The sequence below is a fragment of the Esox lucius genome, chromosome 22 (assembly GCF_011004845.1).
Source record: "Esox lucius isolate fEsoLuc1 chromosome 22, fEsoLuc1.pri, whole genome shotgun sequence".
In the NCBI taxonomy this organism is placed as follows: Eukaryota; Metazoa; Chordata; class Actinopteri; order Esociformes; family Esocidae; genus Esox; species Esox lucius.
Window position 1 is genome coordinate 16,627,988 of NC_047590.1, and position 22,388 is coordinate 16,650,375.

Below are 22,388 nucleotides of genomic sequence, written 5' to 3' on the forward strand. Positions count from 1 at the left end.
ATTTGAGACCTGCTTTAAACTGCAAGGTTAGATACATACCCTACTCTCTTCTCTCCTCCGGGGCTTTTTGGTCTGGTTTGCACGGCAACAAACTGGAAGTTTGGGTTGGTAGAACGTTTGGGTTGAGAGTTTTCTTTCAGCATGCCGATAAAATAATCTGGTATTCTTTGTGAAAATCATTGAAACCTTGATTGCCCTCATCAATACTTGAACTGTGAAGGAAGAAACAATTCCATGTGACAACTGTACAGGGAGTGAATACATACTTAGTGTGCTATACTGTATGAACTGGGTGGTTCGAAATATGAATTCTAATTCAGTTGATTGCCGTGATACAAGAGACTGTATGCCATGGGAATGACATCACATACCTTTTTAACGCACTAATTGCTTTTGTAACCCCTTCATAATCGAATAAGTTGCTTCAGGGGGTATATTGTGCCATATATCACAGATTCTCATGCCTCATTGCCGAAATAAATAACCGGAAGATAGCTATATAAGTACTGTATAGAGTACTACAGGACAATGACTAGGTAAGGTTGTCTCTGGTCATCATGTCCACTGACACCATCAGCCCAGTGACATCAATTACCTAACTTTTATGCCTAAACTTAACCTTTTCTAACACCTATTCCTAAACTTAGCCCCTGAAACGACATATTTAACACACGGTCAGCTGAAATGTGTTCCATCAAATGTGCTATGGGAACCGCTAATCACTGAAAAACATCACAAGTATAATTGATAGCTTATCTGGATGTTCACAGAGCACTTGAACTTCACAAACATCCCCTTACACATCCAACGATATGAAGGAAGCTTTTACTCAAAAATGATTTATCACCTTTATTAAGGAGAAAGCCCTTAATTAGGAGATTCTACTGAGCATAACATATGGAATTATTTTAAGATGGTAATACTGTGTACGGAGCAGTCAGCCGTTTCATTTGGAGTTACACAAACAATGAAAGTATCTCAAAGCCACGCCTAATACCCGGGTAGACAGATACAAGCACACCCACAAACAGTCTTTTTCCCCCGGACTCTCTACTTTGAAAATATGCACTGTAATTTGTTTATTTTTTCACTGAAATGGTTGGGGTTTTAAAGATGATTTAGTAATGATTGTCTTTTACAGATCCTCTTACACTGCACTGTCTCTTAGACTGCATTTCCCAAGGACTGTTCACACATACTGTTTTGGCAGAACCTATCATCGTGGAAAGAAATACAGGAAGACTAAAACAAGCACACGCACATACAGATATCAACTGCACCACAGAATCTGATTATGACACATGCTTTCTCGGAGGCGAGAGTTAACTTATTTACAAATGATTATTCTAGTGTAAATTAAAATGTACAGCATGTTTGGGAGAAGTATGTAATATATGATTGAAACCGAGGAGCTGTTCAGGTTATATCCAGGGCAAGGCTTGTGTGGAGTAATATGTGGTTGTTGTTTTTTTATTTCACTTTTGTAATAAATTAGGTTAAAAAAAATGCTTGGGCATATAGTTTCAGATGTTACATATCCATCAAGAGGATTTTTATTTTTTTCACATACTAACGTCAAAGTGAGGAGAATATATTTTACTTAACTGTTTTATGGAGATAAATAGTGGTCAGACTGGGACAGGAATGCTAGCAGACATAGTAAGCAATCTAGTAGAGAGAAAACATATTTTTGTTTCTCCTTCATAAACCATTGAAGGAATGAGGATACAGTCCTATTCAAACTCATTTATGAAAAAGGGAACTTTGAAATGATGAATCTCTCCTTTGCACGCTCTCTTAATGGGCAGCTTGGGTAAGAATTTACCTCTGGTGTCCATGGTTATTTTGTGCTAAAAATCACAATGTTAGTTTCTCCCATACAACAGAAACCACATTCCTTCATATCCTTTTCAACGAAAGGTCAGGAAGTCTTTTGAAACTGAACTATTTATGTTTATCAAATTAATATGTGTGACGCAAAGCAGAAACAGTGTTATGCAGAGGAAGCAAAATAACAGAATTCCTTAATGCATCGTTAAGGTGTCAGACAATGTCAAAACCTCCTGTTTTATTTCCATCCTTTGGTGAGACATTATTAAAGATATTCAAAACAACAGCGGATTCTGCTCTCCAATTGGACCGGAACGCTGTCATCTTCCAACATCGCCAACCGCGTTCCCAGATCCTGTCTTTGAGAACTTAATGCATTTCCACCCTCACACCATCTCTCCCATGCCCAACCAACCCATACCAACACCGCACTAAACAAACACATGCTATAACAGCCCGCGGTTAGCAGACCACAACCTCAAGCCCTTTAGACGGATGAGATAAAACACAAATTCATAAATTTTGTGACAGGCAATGGGGAAGCACCAGGTCAGGCCCTGCCAGAAGCAGCACCGAGGCAGACAGAGCAAACAATTCCCAGCATTCCTTGGAGAACCAGTGTAAACTGACACAGGCATTCTGTACCACACAGCGGAGGTCACAGAGGCCTGGCCAGATGCAGCGGGCTGCAGAGCCAGAGACGCCGCTCAGAGTGGAGAAGACGCCTCCGTCTGTGGAAACAACAAAGTCAGCCATTCCAGATAGTGTGCTTACTGCTCTTCCAGCCTCTGAACTAAGAATGATAGTTACACGTCTGCATTTCAACTCAATTTGTTTATGACATGAAAACCAAGATCTACTTAATTGAGACAAATGCCTAGAATTCAAGAGAAGATAGAAATAAACACACAAGAGAGGAAAGTAGGAAAGGCAGATAGACAGAGGACGGACAGACTTTGGAGCATATTAGTCTAACTGCTGGTATTCATGTGTGTCTCCAGGAGGGAATACTTTCTAGAGACCAAAGCACCAGTCCCTGTTTGCTGAGCTTTGATGGATTGAGCCCTCTCTGAGTCCTACAGTACAATCGTTTTTACTGGCGTTCGGTACAGTGGAGTGGCGAGCTGTTTGAGGAGTTAGCCAACCTGGTCTCAGGGGAATACGTAATTTAGTATACGTAAATCTGTGACCGCCAAATTTGTATATATGTTACATTTTGTTACGGGTACATTACAGTGCAATACTAAAATGGATCATATGTTGTGAATGGCAAGGCTAATTTATTTGTGATGCATATTTCATACACAGGGGCAAGTCAAAGTGCTTTACATTATTAGGTCTAAAAAGTTAGAAATAGATTTAGCATAAATCACAAAGCATACTGAAACAAATCTTTCAAATGTACAAATGTGCATCATATGTTAGGTTCAACAAATTTGATTCAACATATGATACATTATGAATGAAAATATATTTATGGTTAGGGTTATGCCTCATAGCAATGGGGTTAAAATTTAGGTATTTAGAAATAAACAAAACATCAACAACAAATACTAATAATAACCAACAGCAACAATGACAATAGTGTTTCACCAGTGAACTGCTGAAACACAAAAAAACTAAATTCACCAATCAATGGATTCAAAGTAGTAATCATTAGAGTGAAGGTCGCCCATCCACCATCCCAACCACAACATCATTCCAAACAGCCACTCTATTTTATTCTAAATGTCCTCAAACCCTGCCACTAGAGGCTGAGCTATACCTAAACTGTATATTTCCCTGAGATTATACACAGACAGTGTTGACTAAGGAAGATTCTTCAACAGACAATATAAAATATGCTTTCTACAGTCACCAATTTGAAAGCAGCTAAGTGAAAGGTGTCAGAGTATGAAATATTTCTTGACAATATACACCAGCAATATGCAATTTAAAGACCTAGTGCAGTCAAAAATGTGATTTCCCTGTTTTCTTGCTGATGTTTCCAGACTACAGGGCCTGTTTGGAATAAAATATATATATATATCAGAAAGTGCTATAGATTCCTATCCACTCTCTATCTATTTTCCAGACCAAGAAGGATGGGCAGGGGTTTTATGTATTATTTAATAACTTCTATTACAGCTTGACCCTACACCGGACCATCAGAACCTTCTCCAAAAGGGGTGTCCAGGTGGTGCGACTATTTTGTAAAACCAAAGGGGAAAATCTCCACTCGCCGATATGCTGCTCCAAATGTTTTAGAAACATTTTGGGACCATAGAGAACACATTCAAATACTCAAGAAACAGAACTGCCTGCAAGCCACTGACATAACAATAAAACATGGGCAAAAAGACAATTGTAGTCTTCTTCCTTTATTGATAGACAGACATCCTAAATGGAGGGGATTTTACACAACCCCAAAACGGGACCCGGTATGCATAATTCATGCAGATAAATTATGATAAATAGGGAAATTCCAACCAGAGTTGATCTTTTAAGTGAGCTTTCCTGATTAAGATTTCACTGCATACTCTCACGAGCCAAACCGTTTGTCTTTTACAAGCTACTTAGATTGTATTTGGCTGGAAAAAACAAACACACACGAGGGGAGGGGATGCTTGGTTATAAATCAAAACAAAAAAAGCACAATACTCTTGGTCCATCTCCACAGAGCCAATGGCAGCATGGAATGCGTTAAAGTGTTGTGAAAATGAACATAACCAACACTGTTTCCTCTGAAGCCAGCTTTTGGCAGGTCTTCTTGACACCAAAGCAGTTTGTTTTTTATCAATCGGTAACACACTAAAACATTTTCTATAAACAATATGCACAAAACCATTTGACAAAGTTCCTGAGGGAAGAACTACACATAACTCTGCAAAGCACAAATGTCACCATGTTGTCATGTAGAATACGATTAGGTCCGTAAATATTTGGACACTGACAATTCTCATTGCTTAATTGATGAAGAAATAACGAAGGAATAGCCCACATCTGTCCATGAAACAGCTTTTGAGTCAATTGTCCAATTCCTTCTGGTCCCTTGAAAAAGGCAGCTATTAAAGAGCTGTAATTTCTAAACTGATCCTCCAATTTGGATGTGAATACCCTCATATTAAAGCTGAGAGACTGCACTTTAAGTCCGTATTTATTATTTAACAGTAACTTGAATATACAGGTGCTGCTCATAAAATTAGAATTAGAACAAAAAAGTTGATTTATTTCAGTAATTCCAGTCAAAAAGTGAAACTTTATTATATTCATTCATTACACACAGACTGATATATTTCAAATGTTTATTTCTATTAATTGTGATGATTATAACTGACAACTAGTGAAAATCCCCAATTCAGTATCTCTGAAAATTAGAATATTACTTAAGACCAATACAAAAAAATTATAAAAAAAAAAAAAATGAAAAGTATGAACATGAAAAGTATGAGCATGTACAGCACTCAATACTTAGTTGGGGCTCCTTTTGCCTGAATGACTGCAGCAATGCGGCGTGGCATGGAGTCGATCAGTCTGTGGCACTGCTCAGGTGTTATGAGAGCCCAGGTAGCTTTGGCCCTGTGTGCAGGTGCCAAGTCCTGTTGGAAAATGAAATCTGCATCTCCATAAAGTTGGTCAGCAGCAGGAAGCATGAAGTGCTCTAAAACTTCCTGGTAGATGGCTGCGTTGACCATGGACCTCAGAAAACATAGTGGACCAACACCAGCAGATGACATGGCACCCCAAACCATCACTGACTGTGGAAACTTTACACTGGACTTCAAGCAATGTAGATTCTGTGCCTCCAAAGTGCCTCCAAAGGAAATACTAAATTTACTTTCATCAGAGAACATAACTCAGCAGCAGTCTAGTCCTTTTTGTCTTTAGCCCAGGTGAGACACTTCTGATGCTGTGTCTTGTTCAAGAGTGGCTTGACACAAGGAATGCAACAGCTGAAACCCATGTCTTGCATACGTCTGTGCGTGGTGGTTCTTGAAGCACTGACTCCAGCTGCAGTCCACTCTTTGTGAATCTCCCACACATTTTGGAATGGGTTTTGTTTCACAATCCTCTCCAGGGTGCGGTTATCCCTATTGCTTGTACACTTTTTTCAACCACATCTTTTCCTTTCCTTCACCTCTATTAATGTGCTTGGACACAGAGCTCTGTGAACAGCCAGCCTCTTTAGCTATGACCTTTTGTGTCTTGTCCTCCTTGTGCAAGGTGTCAGTGGTCGTCTTTTGGACAGCTGTCAAGTCAGCAGTCTTCCCCATGATTGTGTAGCCTACAGAACTAGACAGAGACCATTTAAAGGCCCTTGCAGGTGTTTTGAGTTAATTAGCTGATTAGAGTATGGCACCAGGTGTCTTCAATATTGAACCTTTTCACAATATTCAAATTTTCTGAGGTACTGAATTTGGGTTTTTCATTAGTTGTCAGTTATAATTATCAAAATTAAAAGAAATAAACACTTGAAATATATCAGCCTGTGTGGAATGAATGTATACATTATACAAGTTTCACTTTTTGAATGGAATTACTGAAATAAATCAACTTTTATGACCAGCAACTGTACATAGGTAAACAGCCAAAATAACAAAACGTGTGTCAGTATCCAATTATTTCTGGACCTAACTGTATATTCAATATACACATTTCTACTGAACACAATTCTGAAACCCTCAACACACAATTTAGTCAACAAGCAATTGGGATGTGGGAATGAATAAAGTGGGCTACAGAAAAGTGCTCCATTGTTTTGCAATTGTGGAAGACATCATCAGAGAGAGAAGTAGAAAACAAATGAGAGGAAATACACAAGGTAGAGGAAGAAGAAAAATTATCTCTAATGACATGTGTAGCACTGTACTTGACTATGTTTGTGTACATGTTATGCCAATGAGAGAAGCAGGGCTGAGAGTACAGCCAAAACTGACCTGTTTCAGTGTTGTCGATTGTTCAAACTGTCAGGAATGAGACCCAAAAACTAACCATTGTTAACATGGTTGTTGTCATGTTTAGTCTGTTATGCAGAAATCCACTCAAAAAGAATAATTCAATACAAATTGTTTTGGAAAAATAGCACCCCTGACACCACCATCCTCATAGTATCATGGTGTTATGGTTAGAGCAGTGAGCGAGCCGGTAAGTGTGTTCTCTGAGGTCAAAAGAGCATTAACTCCAGTGAGAGTAAGGTCTTCTGGAGGAACAAAAGAAAGCCAGATGTAAAAGCCTGTAGGAATAACCCTCAGCGGAGAACAGCCAGGGTCACAGTGACAAAACCAGTCAAACAAAGTATTTTAACGCACTTTTAGGATATATTGATTCAATGTCCACGGTGACTGTGTTTTCACGTGAAGAGGCATATCTCTATAAAGCACCACAAGCATAGGTCCCACGGGCCAGAGAAGACCTTTTTATATCTGTAAATCCATCGCACAGCAGTAACATGGCAAAAAAGGTTTGGATTATCTACAGTACGTCATGTCTGGTCCATAAATAAACTATTGCTTTGTTGAGTTGCACATTTAGAAGCACACGTACAGCAGCAACACATGGCCTATTTAATCTGATGGTCTACATTCTTAAATCCATCCAGGACAGAGACATCCAAACCAATCATATTCAGGCTGAACTGAGGCTCTTCATGGAGGCGACAATGTCATTTGAGACCTTGACATCTACTAGTAGCACAAAGATCTAAGTTATGCACCATTGAGAACACGCTGGGAAGTCAGTCGACGCCACCCAACCCAACATCGCATCCCGCAGGAATACAGTCACTTTAAGATGTGGTAGCCATAAGCAGTTGGGAAGTCAGCCAGTGCTTCCTTCTGCTCGTCTCTCCTTTCTCTACCCCCTAGTTGACGGGTCAGCGAAAAGGACACTGGTCAGTGTCGATCTCTGGCCTACAGCGTAGCGTTAGAGAAGAAATTCACACAGACAGGGAAAGTCCAGTGTGTTCACTGGCACCGGGCATGGAGGGAATGTTTGTTTAATATGCATCTGACATATTTGTGGCGGTGAGAGGCTTATGCTCTGTGCTGAGGTGCACATGACCTTGGTATTCTAAAACAAACCTCTCCTAAGCCAGATACCTTGATCCTGTAGGCAGGCAGCCACCGGCCATGTGAGGGGTGGCAATGTGAGAGCCAATGAATGATTGAGTGAGGTTACGAGTGACAGTGTATATCGTAACCATTAATATTAAATTAATATCATTAATGCGTGTCTGAACATTCCCTTACCATTTCTCCAGTGGTGAAATTAGGGCTTTTTACAGTCTAATGTCTATATGCATTATAGGTGCGTTGTTTTTGTATGGGGGACGCGGGTATCAACGGCGTTGAATGTCAGCTACCAAAGCCTCCATCCATCCTTCCCATGTAGGAAACCATGCATGCATGCAGACAGTCTGTAATTGTTTAGTCTGTTATGTTTTATTCTCGTGCTCCTCTTCAGCGTCACTGCCAACACTAAGCAGAGCCACAGTGAAGCTTGTTTTGCTACTGCGTCGCCCCTCTCTCTCAACCACTGCACTCTTCCTGAGGCCATTCCACACAGAGGAGCAAAACAAATTACTTCAGAGCTTTGCTGTGTGCCGTCTGCGGCGCACACACACACGTAAGACGACAATCCAGCGTTCGCTCATCAAACACGTCGTTGTGTCGTATCAGGAAACGTGATTTTAAAAGGAGACTTTCACATTGTCTCTCCCCCCCCCCCAACACCAACTTGAGGGTAAATGGTTCGCCAACGTAAAACTGAAGATTAAGTTGTAATCCATGGTACAGAATATTTTTCAATTCAGCTAAATGTAGCTAATGCTAGCAAAAAAAAACAATGGAAGAAACAGAGAACAAAAACCCAAATCACGTGAAATCAATTCCATATTAGATTTTTAGGGAATCAAATGTGAATTTAACCCATTACTTCCATTGATATATAGCTTGCAGTGGATACATTTAGCACAACTTAACAATGGCTGTTTAATCAACACAAATCTATCTATCATCACACAGGCATGACTGAATTATGTCATGTCATTATGTGTCACCTGATCCCATTTTTTGTGCTAGCTGCACCATTTTCCTTTTACTAGATTCAACAGAAACTTGTGAACGAGGCAATATAAGCCATTATGGTATATGCGTCAGTTGTCGTCTTTTTCTGCAGATGGGGAGCCCTAACAAGACAAACGTCACTAAGGTGCCTATAAATATTGAACCATTTGTGATACATGGCAAGGGGAGAGCCAGGGGAACTTGTGGTCATAGCCTTTTTATGCTCAGACACACAGAGCCTTAGACATAGCCAAATCCGTCCCGAGTCATCGGTGGTGGTTGTCTTGTCACAGACAACCGCCAACACCAAATGGTCGGAGCTACAAACTCAAACTTTAGCAATTCAATTTAAAAAAAGAGTCTCTGGAAAACATGGAAGTTTCTTTTTTCATTTCATTTTGCTGTAAGACGCCCACAAGTCATCAAACAAAAGCTAAGCGAATGGAGTCAGTGGAAAATCGTCCTGATCAGGTGCACTTACAAATAAATTCCATACAAATTGCCAGTTGGAGCAAGAAAAAAATTAAACAAATTATATTCAGTTGTCTCTTGAACAAAGAGGATGTTTTTATTTTGCTCTAGGACAACAACAGGCTGATCTAAAATGAACCGCTGTCGGAAAATGAAAAATATATTTTTCCAAACAATGAAAAAATAAAAATTAGCACTTTTTCCCTAATCATTTGGAGAAAGGCTAAATACAAACAGCAGTAAATAAATAAAATAAAAAAATTCCCGAATTGTATACACTTTTGTGCACTAAAGGCACTTTCATTGTCATATCAAATAATTTTCTTTTTTCAGAAAAGCTACATAGTCCCTACAACTCAAAAGTGAGGAACCATCTAACATCAAATAAAATAGAAAATCCTCCTTAAGGAACACACATTACAAAAATGGGTGTGTCCATCTTCATTGGCTGTAATGGAGATACAAATTCCAAAGGCACGTTGCTGCCCTTTTGTTCAGCTAGTTATACTGTACAAACAACTGCCAGATGGAAGACTAACTGTTAATGCTGATCCAGCTCCGATCTCTCAATCAGTGAAGCATTTATCAAACTCTCTCAACACGCAGAACTTTGTTATCCCAAGAGTTGTGGGGGTGGGTGGAGGTATTTGGAGCATATAACAGATCAACCATTCTTTTATTTCTCGATAATTAGATTTTTTTTTTAAACAGTAGGCTACATTATGCTGTGAACTGAGTAAATATTGAGCATTTCTGCCAAAAACTTTCAAACATTTTATAAATGAAAAAGATAAACGGATGACAGAGGGTTGGTTCTCTCTTTCTTTGTTGGTGTGTAGCCCTACTTGCACCAGTACAAATAAATGAGAGCGGAATACCCATGTTCACAATAAGTAAATATTTCTCATAGCATACAGACATCTTATTGGGGTGAAATCCCAGATAACTCAACCTAACATATCATTTGTGGTCAATATTACTGTTAAATATTGTAGAACATCAAAGGTTGAATTCTCCAGAGCGAAGCACTCACATTTAGGAATTTGTAGCAGAATTGGCTGGAGACTTGAGGGGCTGGTTTCACACTTTGGCCCCACAGAGAGGCTGGATATGTCAGCTGTGCACCCGCTCCAACTGTCCATTTAGACTTGGCACATCTAGGGTTACATGTAACATGGTTTCACATACTGTTAGCAGGGCTCATTCAGTCTGTAATACACTTTTTATAGGGTTTAACTTAGCAATAGGGGACAGACTTTGTTCTGGTGTCCAAAATAAACAGACTAACACTAATAAAGGGGACAGATGACTCTGACAGAATGCTAAGCTGTGGAAATTAGATAAGTGTCTCTCCGATTTTGTTGCATTCTGAGCCTAACTAGGCTTCAGATTTACACCAATGTCTAACATGCACCTCACCACCTCCTTGTGGTAGAACCAGAGAATACAACTAGACTCCAAATCAACAAATTAAATCAAGGGGAAGATCTAAATAATTAAGGTTTCACAAATAGGGATATCGATATGGATGTCATTGTGAATGTGGCTTGTTTCTCAAATTATTTGCTTAATTGTACATCATTTCTGAGAAAACCGATGCAGGATAAAGCAATGTTCTGTTTGAGACAGAGGTGTTATCTATAGTTCTGTGGCAGAGACATCCCAGGTAAAGTGGCCATTTAAAAGCATTTAAACCAGAGGAAAGTTTCCTCTGACCACAAACAGAAAGACACAAGCAATTTGTGTATAATTCCCAGCCCGCAAGTTCTTGGCACGGGATCACCACTGTCTGCTTGGACTCAGTCTATAAACACGATCTGGTTCCTTGCTTGACGTTTTTGAGGTGAAGCACTCATGCCCAGAGAGCTTCTGAACAATAGCTGGCCCTGCATTAGCAAATAAGTCAAAACACTTTAAAGTACTACAAAAGGACATATGAAACACTTCAGGGAAGTATTCAACTATTTTGGACAACAGCAGCAATATCATAGCTTCTACATTTCCCTACAGATTAGTGTCTCCTCATATCAAAGCATTCTGGGTTTGAATATCTGGAATCCAGCACATACTACCTCAGGTCAAATGAAATGTGCCTCAGCATAAACTGGCTGGACAGCTGAAAAACAGTTTCCAATCCAGAAAGGCTACAGTACAGATACCCCTGCCATATTCAGACAGTGAACTCATGTTCTTGTGAGCCTGCAGTTTTACAAGCATGTTTTCTGGCCTTCATTCTTTACAGAATGAGGAACTGGGTCAGAGAGGACTCATCCCATGGTCACTTGTAGACTAAGTAACGTAGTCTTACTTACTTACTAAGTCTTACTTACTTACTTACTTACTAAGTAACGTAGACATACTGTGTGGAGCGTCTGTAGAAATGACTCGGTTCAAGGTTGTAGCGTTGCAAAGTTATTGGGCCAGTGACAGATGTGGCTCGACTTGGTTCAGTCAGCATCTCTCAGACACGGCCTGTTAGTTTAACTTTCCTTCTTTGGCTCCAGACCCCCAGTGTTTCATATGACATGTTTACTAGACAGCTGCGCTACCCAGACGGCTTGTCCTGCAGTCCAGGAGTCGTCTGACTCTCAACAAGCCTTCTTAATGGCATGATCCATTACTCTGTGCCTAACGGATTTAACTCTCTGGCCTTTTGAACACAAGTGCATCCACATCACCTTTATCCCATTGATTGTATGGCCCATTTCAGAAAAGGAGAGAAATGGATCTGAGATAGTTAATCTGCAGTCTTTCTACAGATTGAATCAAACTAACCATTGGTTAAATCTTGGCAGATTTAACCAATGGTTGCAAATAACTATCCGTCATCTCATCATCTTCAACACATAACATTTTAAAATTAATCCATTAAGTACTCTAGAGCAATACTTCATTGCATCAGTCTTCGGCATGTCAACCAAACAATAAAGATTGTTCTGGTCAAAGCTACATGCTATACCTTCTGACTTTGATGTGACATGCTGGCACAGAGCAAATTGACAGCCGATGACATGGCATGTCAGTTCTTCTCTAGACTAGAGACTGCAGAGAAGCATACTGGATGATACAGCATCTGTGTTTACCCCACTGAGCTCTTCTGAAAAGGGAACTTCAAGTCAATCCACCCAGAACAAACTGCACAGCTAGCACCCTTTTAAATACAGGGCAGATACCGACATTGTTTTTTTTCACAAGGAAAGAAACCCTTAACAGTCATGTAAGAAAGGGCCCCTCCACATTGTTCCAAATATGTATACTTTGACATATTTGGAACAATGTGCTCTGGACAGATGATTCCAAAGTGGATTTGTTGGGCTTCATTGACTAATGCCTTGATTGGCAAAAACAAAACACTGTCTTCGAACAGACAAACCTCTTACCCATCGTAAAGCATGGAGGCGGTGGCATTATGGTTTGGGGCTGCTTTGCTGCCTCAGGGTCGAGACAACATGCCATCATTGAGTCAACCATGAATTTTATAATGTATCACAATTATTGAAGTGAATGTTAGGCCAAATTTAGCTAAAGTAGAACATGGATTTTGCAACAGCACAATGCAAAGAAAGACTCAAAAAGAATAAGGGGTGTTTTATATGGCCAAGATAAATCACAGCTCTCAATCCTGTCAGAATGCTGTAGGACTGAAAGCAGGACATATATACAAGAAAGCCCTCGAACTTGACACAGTTGAAACACTACTGTAAAGGTAGGCAAACATCATCCCAGTCAATATAAGAGGCTGACGGACAGTTCCAAGAAATGACTACATTACTTCAGCCAAAGGGCAAAACACTAGCTATTGCTTCACTACAAAATTGCATTCTACCAGGTTTTTATTAATAAATGATTGCAAAGTGTAATCTTTCAGTGTCATTAATCATTACTTTGATTATTTTTGTCTGTCAAGTGTTGAAGAGAAGACTACATATCCATGTAAAACAAGGGTAAAGAATAACATTTTCACAGATGACTACATAGTCCTTCAAATACCCAGCAAGTTTACGAACGCCTCTGATCCAATTAAGCAGCTATTGTAGCTTATAGACCAGGGCCGCACTTAGTCAAACCAGCACAACAGAGAAATTCAGCAAATTTCACAAGAAATGTTTCACGTGCCGTTTACTAAAAAGGCATCTCAATGTCTGTGTTTACACAAGGCTGTGCAATTCTGCTCTTTTTTCGCTAATTGGCCTAAAGACCTATCATCAGCACTTTTGCCAAAAATTAATAAAAGCCCAGTATTGTGCTGCCTTCGTGAACGCAGCCAATGTGGCAAGGCACAGATGGCATTACATCAAGACAGGGGAGCAGAGAAATGAGTAATAGGGCTAAAGAACATGGAAGGTGTTCTTTCAGACGGCGGAATGCTGCAGTGTGGCAGGAAACCATCAGGGTAAGTCTGGGAAACGTCCACAGCCTTTCAACATAACGTCTATATCTAAACCAACTTCAACATCAATTTTCTCCACTCCAACTGAAATACGGTAAGCGGTCATGCACACTGGTTTCTTACTCGTCCCACTCAAAAGACAAAGGCTGCCTGATTGTGGATATGTTGACGATGTTGCAGCCATTTCACTCCCCCGTCTCAGTTCTTCTGTCTGTTGGCCAAAAACCACTGGGAGTTCTGGGTGATTTTGCAGAGCTCACCACTCTATTTCCCACACAGCTCCCTTTCCACTGGCCCAAGCTGTCACACACCAGGTGTATATTAAGACAGCCAATTGCGTTACATATAGAATGTTGTGCAAAAGTTAAAAGTTAAGCTCCTCCTGGTTTTTAAAAAAACATCTTGCTACAAACAAAATGTTTTGCAGCATAATTGGCAGCACAAATATACAAGAGCATTGGCTTTAGGGAAACACGCTACCAAGAGGGAGTTTAAATTACAATGATTTGTGTTTCCAAAAACCTTGGGCAAAACAAGTATTATGTAGAAAATGATTGCTAGAAAACTTTGCATACCAGTGTTGATGCATATTACAAACCTTAATTTACCCTGCAGCTCACTTTGCAAAAAAAATAAAATAATATAACCTGGTGTTATTAACAAAATAAAATCAAGACCCATTTGACAACAATGATTAATAAGAAAACTCTTGGATGGAGAAGACACTCCGCCAACTATCCAAACAAGATTAGCAACAGCTGAGAAATTATATTCAAAACTTCTGTATGCCATCGACACACAGATACAAAAGCAATATGCCAGATTCCATGGGAAGTGTCCACAGTAGGGCTCAGTTCCTGTTCAACCAGAGATCCATTTATTTATTATTATTATTAAATCTGTGGTCTAATTAGCAATTTTACTTAACAGTTCAACAAAAATTTAACAAAAAGGTTGAGTTATAAAAATACTTTACCGCATTTTATTCAACATACAGTTTAAGATTACACTTAAAAAAAACTGAACAACTAATGATAAACAACTTATAACAAAAGCAGCAACTATAGAATAAAAAAAAAAAGCTATCATTCAACTTTCTAAATGGCTAGAAACCGTTTAGAATGTGCATTATAAACTGATGCGATAGCTAGATGTCTCTTGGATATATATACATACGTGACACCCAATCATTAGATGATTCAGAGCATACGGTCAAAACAAAAGGACCATAACGACTGGGCAGTAAACTTGGCTCAGAACTAATGACCAAATCTAGAGAGAAGTATGGGTATGTATTCACAATAGTTTTTTAAATTTTGTTTGTACTGGAAAGTCTTTCTTGTCCCATTGGTAAAAGATAAGATACGCCTCTGTTCAGTACAATTAAACTGTAATAATGCCCATCCATTATATCAAAAGTAATGTACCAAACATTGGTGTTTAACCTTTAACTATAAAACTACCTACACCTCAAAAGCTTCAGGAAAAGTGGACTCTCTCTTCATGTGAAATTCTTTCTTTGTTGGGGTATTTTTGTCTTAATACAGGCTTGGTCTCAACACAGCTCTTTTTGGCAATTCTGCTAGACCGTCTGAGACTAACTGTCACATCCGATGTGCCAACAGTTGAAAGTATATTTTCAGCATTATTTCGGACACGAGGAGTCACTCGGGTACTTGTCTTTCCATATCTCCTTTTTGATTCTTTGACAGCTTTTACTCGACTTGGAGCAACTTGCAATAACTCCTGGGAACTCAGATCTTCCTCATGCTTAATGCTTTTGGAATCTTCCAAATTTTTCAACGTGCCTTGCATGGCCAGCAAAGACTCATTCCCAGCATCCTGAAAAACGATGCGCATTATTGTGTCAGTTACATATTAAGATACAAAGATTATGCAATGATGATGAACATACAATCCACACATACCTCTCCTACAGCAAGTTGGGAATTCAACTCTGATAGTTCAACTTTTAGACAATCAATTTGTCCCTTAAAAGAGAGATTAAAGTGTGTTTATTAGTTCTACATGTCCAGAAAGAACTGGCCCATGAAAGTATGATACCAATGGGAGTTCATATGTATAACCTAAAGCTTCATATAATTGTAGAAAGAAATGTAGCACCTTTATTTTGAAGATTTGTTTGTTCAGACTCCCCATCTCCTGGTTTCTTTGTCTTTCTTCTCTGACAAGAAAAACAATAATATGCAGAACCTATTTTTTCCCTGGGTCATGTAATTTAAAATGGAGTATGTTCTTTTTTTGCAAATAGTGTTTTGGACTAGATATGTTGTGTTGTTTTTGTGCAAATCTGATTTCCTATCATACCTCAGTTAGACAATCAGTATTGCACATATTGGTACGTGACATAATACAACATTTTCAGGTGCCGTTTAGGCTCGACACCAACACTTCCACAATCAATCAGTGGCCAAATATTCCAGAATGCCTTTTTAATGCAAACTGCTGCAAGAAATAATATGATTACAAAAATAAATAAATGTTCTTCCATTTGGAGTCTAATAAATTAGCATGTTTTGGTTACTGCAGTGAGAAAGGTTTACCTCAACTTAAGGACTTTGGTCAGTCTGTCCTCAAGCTCAGCGATCTTAGCCTGCTCCTCCCGTACAGCATGCTGGACATCTGCAGTGTTTTTCTGAGCCAGGAGGGAAATGGAGTCCAATGCCAACACTCCCCCTTGCTCACAGGACAGGATCTACAACATGATGTGCAACAGGATTATCAGAATGCATAGACATAATGGACACACTCAACAACCCGGACTTTGTGATGCGTAAAATGACGTTCTGGAAATTCAGGTCAATCCATATTTTCATTCCTTAAAGCTTTCTAAATATGAATAAAGCACAACTAACTGTATTCATCTGAACTCTGTCAAACACCTATGAACACCTACCCCTTGGAAAGATATGTTTTCCTTATTTTCACTTCCACAATATTGCCATATAAAGTTAACCTAATTCAACCAATGACATTGAAAAAGTATTGTTTAAAATCATTTTCTGGCGCAGAAAAATAGCCCCAAACCATAATGCCAATGCCTCCATGCTTTAGGTTTGGCATGAGGTTCTTTTCAAAGGTGGTGTTCTGTTTTTGCTGAACATAGTGCTGGGCAATGCCGCTAAACAATTCCAGCTTTGATTCATCTGTCTAGAGCACATTGTTTCAGTAGTGTCGGTGTTTAAACAGGGTTTACTTTTTCCCAACTGAATATACACTTAATTCTTAATGCAACCTGTATCGTTTTTCAAGTGCTAAAAGGTTTGAGCTAAAATAAACACAAAAAAAACTGTATTTGATACACAAACAAATAGTATTTCTTTCAAATGTTGTTAAAAAAAAAGACATCCCTGTTTTTGGGCTTATCTTTTCTGCCAAGATAATCTGCCCCTGATACATGGCAATTTGGTAACTTCAAGGTATTGTAATCTCTTTTAGGTATTGTGGTACACTGGCTCCATTAGCTTCTCGCCGAGTGAGGCCGCGCCGGCTGTAGAGGTTCAGGATCGCAGAGACCGAATGAGAGTGAGAACGTTCCAGACCGAGAACACCATGCATCAGGTGAATGATGAGGGTCTGGAAAATTCTGGGGACAGCCAGGTGGGACAGCCCCAGCCCTCCACACCTCCCTCTCATTCTGCGCCATCAGGGTGGCTTTATAGGAGTATACCTAACTGCCTGGGGTAATGAAAACGCATTATTGACTAACGGCCTGTCTGTTTTTCCACAGACTAGAGTGAGAGCAAAACGGACCAAGTACCCTGTGAGACACCTTCATGTCTTTGCTCTGTCCCGTAAAAGTATCTGGGACCAACACATTGCGTATCTGCATTCCAAGTGACATTCACTGAATAGGGCTTAATGCGACGTCTTCATTGTGGCAGATGTCATTCATTTCAAGAAAGACTGTCCACAATGGAGTTTCTGAATGCCCCTTATGCCTCATTTCCATCAAACACATCACATGTATTGTGTTACGCCGCATGCACTCCATAGTCTTCTGAAACAATATACACTCACCTAAAGGATTATTAGGAACACCATACTAATACTGTGTTTGACCCCCTTTCGCCTTCAGAACTGCCTTAATTCTACGTGGCATTGATTCAACAAGGTGCTGAAAGCATTCTTTAGAAATGTTGGCCCATATTGATAGGATAGCATCTTGCAGTTGATGGAGATTTGTGGGATGCACATCCAGGGCACAAAGCTCCCGTGCCACCACACCCCTAAATGCATTGAAGCAACTGCCATGTGATTGGTTGATTAGATAATTGCATTAATGAGAAATTGAACAGGTGTTCCTAATAATCCTTTAGGTGAGTGTATTTCCCCTCTGTCGAATGTCATATTTTCAATCTCCAAAAAGAATGCGATCTCTGACGATGGACGGGGCTTTTATGCCATTAGCTACAGACTGTATACTTGTCCGACCAGCAGCAGGAGATTGCATGAACAGGACGCACTTTGCAATGACATAAGTTCTACAGCAATGTGGACAAGGCTTTAGGTGGTGGAAATATCATTTTCTCAAACTGCGTAATTTCAGTACACCTGGAGTCCATCAGCATAACCTGAATTTAGCAACTAGGCTACAAAATTACAGAAACAATTTGAGGAAGAAATATGTTTTATTAACTTCTGAAACAATACTTACTGTTTGAGCATGTGTGAGATATATACAGCGCTCCTCTTATGTATAGGGAAAGAAAAGTAAAAATTGCTAGTTTGCAAGGCATATAAAATTATAAGTACATTATACTGAACAATAAGTTGAATTGTCCTAATACTTTTGCTTGCAGGAAATGAGGTGATAGAACTCTGAATGTGCTGTTGTTCTTAGTTGGGGGAAAGATGTGTAGAAACAGACAGAAACAAAGGTGAAAGTCTGTACTTTTGCCTCATTCATCTTTTAATTATTTTCATGTGTCTCGAATGAAAATATAATCTCCCAAAATAAATGTGATCGCTGACAAGAGGCAGGCTCTCCTCCATGGACTACAGACTTTACACTTGTCCACCTTGTAATGGAATGACGTGTGAAAAAACAAACGTCCTAATGGCATCCAGATGTGCATAATGAATTTGTTTCAACTGACTGATGTCCTTGTAATAATCTACAGTACAAATATGATTTAAGTGAAGCTAACATCATTCGATTGCAAGTCCAGCAGATGTTCCACATGGTAATATGCGGTTCTATTTGCCACAGAAGTGTACATGGCCTCACCTGGTCAAGATCAGCTTGAAACATTTCCCTGGAGGCCTTTATCTTGTTCCTAAGTCCATTCAGTAAGTCATCCATCTCAATCGTCGTAGGAAACACATTCACAGCCATAGTTACATAGCACATCACACATTCAGGGTATTGCCTAAGTATTCACCCTCTTTAGCTTTAGTCATGTTACAAAGTATGATGAAAATAGAGGATTTCTTTAAGTACAAATGTCAATATGTAAAAAAAATATTTCTATATGAATAAAAATAAAACAATTGTACAGACAGGTGATAAATGAAACTGGAATACATTAGGTTCTGTTATGCTGCGCGGGTATTTTCCTGCCATGGTTTCCGTCCACTTGTCCCCTTAGAGGAAAGTGCCAGTGCAAATCATTACAAAGTTATTTTCAGTGATCACCTTTATCAAATGGTGAATATTGTCTATCTTGATGGGAGTGGTCTACTTTAGGATGACAATACCCCCATCCACAGGGCACAAGGAGTCACTGAATGGTTTGATCAGTATAAAAATAATGTTAATCATATGCTATGGCCTTTGCAGTCACTAGATCAACCCAATTGAACTCCTATGGAAGGTTTTGGACCAATGATTTAGACACCGCTCATCACCACCAACATCAAAACACCAAATGAGGAAACATTTCACAATGCGCTTCTCCAGAACGACTTGCACCAGTTCTTTTCACTTTTTTGGTACTGGTCCCTCACAGGAATTTAACCCACAATTGTGCAACTAAGTATTTACACTCAGTGATTTAGGGAATTTTGATTGTAGGTATACATTTGTGACCAAAGCAGTAAAAAAAAAAATATATAATAAAATAAAAAGAAAGAGTAATTTCAAATGTAGGTACCATGCATAATTAGTAATGAAAAACAAGTATTTGTACCTGTAAATGGTTAATCTGCTTCTGCTTGGCGCTCTTAATGAACACCAGGTCTTCTGGAGTCACTTCATAGCCCTCCATGCCTCTTATCAATGAGTAGGGGTCTTCTTCCAAAACACTGGCTGAACAGACTGAAAATATACATTAGGTAGATTGTGCCAATATGCAGTTAACATTAAAATTTTGGAGCAAGAGGCATAGGACTACTTCAAAATGGACAGGAAAGGGAAATATGGAATTGTTTTTGTTCGTAAACACTCACTTGTGTGTGACGTAATACGAGACCGTCGGCATGTCTCACTTCCTGGAGACTGCAGTGTGTAGAGTTCCATAGTCACATTTAGCTCAGGACTGGTTTTAATCTGCATGGAGAGACAGAGATGTAATAGACAAAGAACAAAATGAGTCGGGTCAACCTGTCATTCACAATAGTGTTCTTAACACACAAACCTTGCCTGCAAGGGCTATTAGTTGGTGACATGGTCAGAGCTCCACCTTAGGCAAAAAAAATTATATATATATTGCGTATTGCCCATGATGCCTAGGCAAAATACAGAGAAAACTGGAGAAACTCTCCAGTGCAAAAATGCATGAAAACTGCCATTGATATGTGGTACCTATGGGACAGGCTTTTTATTGTTAACCTGAGGTGTCAAAATACTCAATATTAATGGCTGTCAAATACTTGCTGCCTCTGTGCTTGTTTTGTTCATGCTCAGATTACCATTGGTTAACTAGGAAGCAAAATTAAATCAGTTAACCAGTCAGTTTAATACAGAAGATTTGACAGCAACTTAAATGGTTTACAGGTGGAGCCCTATAGGTAGCCATGTCCTCATTACCGTAGTTTCTTTCATCTGTTTAAACGGGAGCTTACACAGGGGTTAAATACAAGCAATGTGTTTTCATAAACAATGCCACCTTTAAAAAATTTTTCAAAGTATCATTGTTTCAAAATCAAATATAAAGCAGAATGTCATTTCCATACATTTTGTAACTCAGTAATAAGAGAAAATTGGTTAGGGTTTTGGTTTGAATTCTATCCCGAGCCACTGAAAAACAGCATTGTTGTTTTAAAGCATAATTTTGAATCTTCAAATGAAATATTTCTTTACCTTCGTATTATGAGGAATGAACAGTTATTGATAAATTCATTAATATTTAATCGATATTAGTTTTCTATTTTTAGAACTGTGTTTTACCTCTTCTATCGTGTGCATGGTTTTTTCTTCAGTTTTTTGTGAAAATAGTTCGGGGCTACAACGCAATTCCTTAATTTGAGTTTCAGAGCTGAAACACAAAGGCTTTTTGAACTCTGACATTGGCGGCGTCCTATAAAGTTGTCGTCCCAAAGGAATGTCATTCGAAGTGTCGCCGAGTTTTCTGATTGCCGGTGAAATGTTTCTCCTGCGATTAACTCTTTTCCTTTTGGTCAAAATGTTCTTCCTTATCTTTCCATTTGCATCGGAATTAACTGACAAATCCATTTACTGGTTTGTATTGGAAACAAAAAACACCCTTGTTTTAATATTTGTTAAACACCGATTTCAAAAATCAAACGAAAGCGGAGTTCTGAGTTAGGAACCTACTAACAAAGCGTCATCACCTGTTAACGCGCGCCTAGCATTCTTCATATCCCCTATAATTGACTTCATGTAATGTGCATTGCGCCCCCAACAGGACGCGGGTTCCCAAAAATATAAGATGAGTAATGTAAATCCACACGATTGAGTAAAAATATCGTAATCCACACATTACCAAGTATTACAAATGATTAAAACTCCCTTATTTACTCATTCAAAATTCACAACTCGATACCTGATTTTGACATTATAACTCTTCAGCAGAAAAACATTGCATCAAGAACACATCTACGGTTGACACGAAATATTTTTCTGTCCAGTTTGCCAGTTCTGTTAATAAATGTCAACTAGTACACCTTTATAGACGAGTCAAGTATTTGCGTTCATTCTCACTTAACTGCCATATGACCAAACAATTAATTAATGTGTACATATTAATTTCTTAAATCTTATTGTTCTTTGAGCAGATATTATGCATTTACCTAAAATTTCCACAAAATCCTTTTACAAAAACAAGTCAGTGATATTCAAATATATAACAAAAATAACATTAAAAATAACAATGAACGCAATACATATTTGTAGGATCATATATTCAGACTTCTGCCCAATTGTAACAGTTTTGGTAATGAGAAGGCCAAGTCGAGTAAAAAGAATGTCAAGTATCAGGGGTGAACACAAATTAAATGAATAAAACACTTATTGGAGTTTATAACAGGAACATGAAAAAGTGTTAAGTAAATAAGTCCACAGTTACTGCATTTCTATGTCATGAATGTTTGTTTTATGTTCACTTCAACTAGGAAATACGATTAATTAACAAACAATTGTATTTATTTATTTAAGCACAATTGCACAACACAATAACTTATTCTGGAAACATTTAGATTTTTGCTGAGGCACCATGGTTTACTAAATTTGC

The 22,388-nt window shown here is 38.8% G+C and overlaps 1 protein-coding gene across 2 annotated transcripts; it reads right to left on the reverse strand.

Moving 5' to 3' along the window:
- Positions 1-14,685: 14,685 nt before the first annotated feature.
- On the reverse strand, positions 14,686-21,531 carry LOC105027991. 2 transcript variants are annotated; one of them, XM_034289830.1, is made up of 8 exons: positions 21,490-21,531; positions 20,146-20,245; positions 19,887-20,014; positions 18,986-19,060; positions 16,299-16,450; positions 15,859-15,919; positions 15,663-15,725; positions 14,686-15,576 (listed from the first exon to the last, which is right to left on the reverse strand). In XM_034289830.1, exons 2-8 carry the CDS (start codon positions 20,213-20,215, stop codon positions 15,214-15,216), a joined length of 912 nt encoding a protein of 303 aa, XP_034145721.1. In that variant the 5' UTR covers positions 20,216-20,245; positions 21,490-21,531; the 3' UTR covers positions 14,686-15,213. The 2 variants fall into 2 exon arrangements, with proteins under 2 accessions (XP_034145721.1, XP_010898707.2); XM_010900405.3 differs by having other exon boundaries at positions 21,086-21,504.
- Between the last annotated feature and the right edge of the window lie 857 nt (positions 21,532-22,388).

Bases quoted from the DNA above. Each gene is read 5' to 3' on its own strand.
- LOC105027991 (XM_010900405.3), bottom strand. From the start codon at position 21,370: ATGGATTTGTCAGTTAATTCCGATGCAAATGGAAAGATAAGGAAGAAC. The intron at 20,015-20,145 runs GTGAGTGTTTAC...GTATATTTTCAG, and splicing joins TCGTATTACGTCACACACAA to TCTGTTCAGCCAGTGTTTTG. The intron at 19,061-19,886 runs GTACAAATACTT...ACGACGATTGAG, and splicing joins AGCAGATTAACCATTTACAG to ATGGATGACTTACTGAATGG.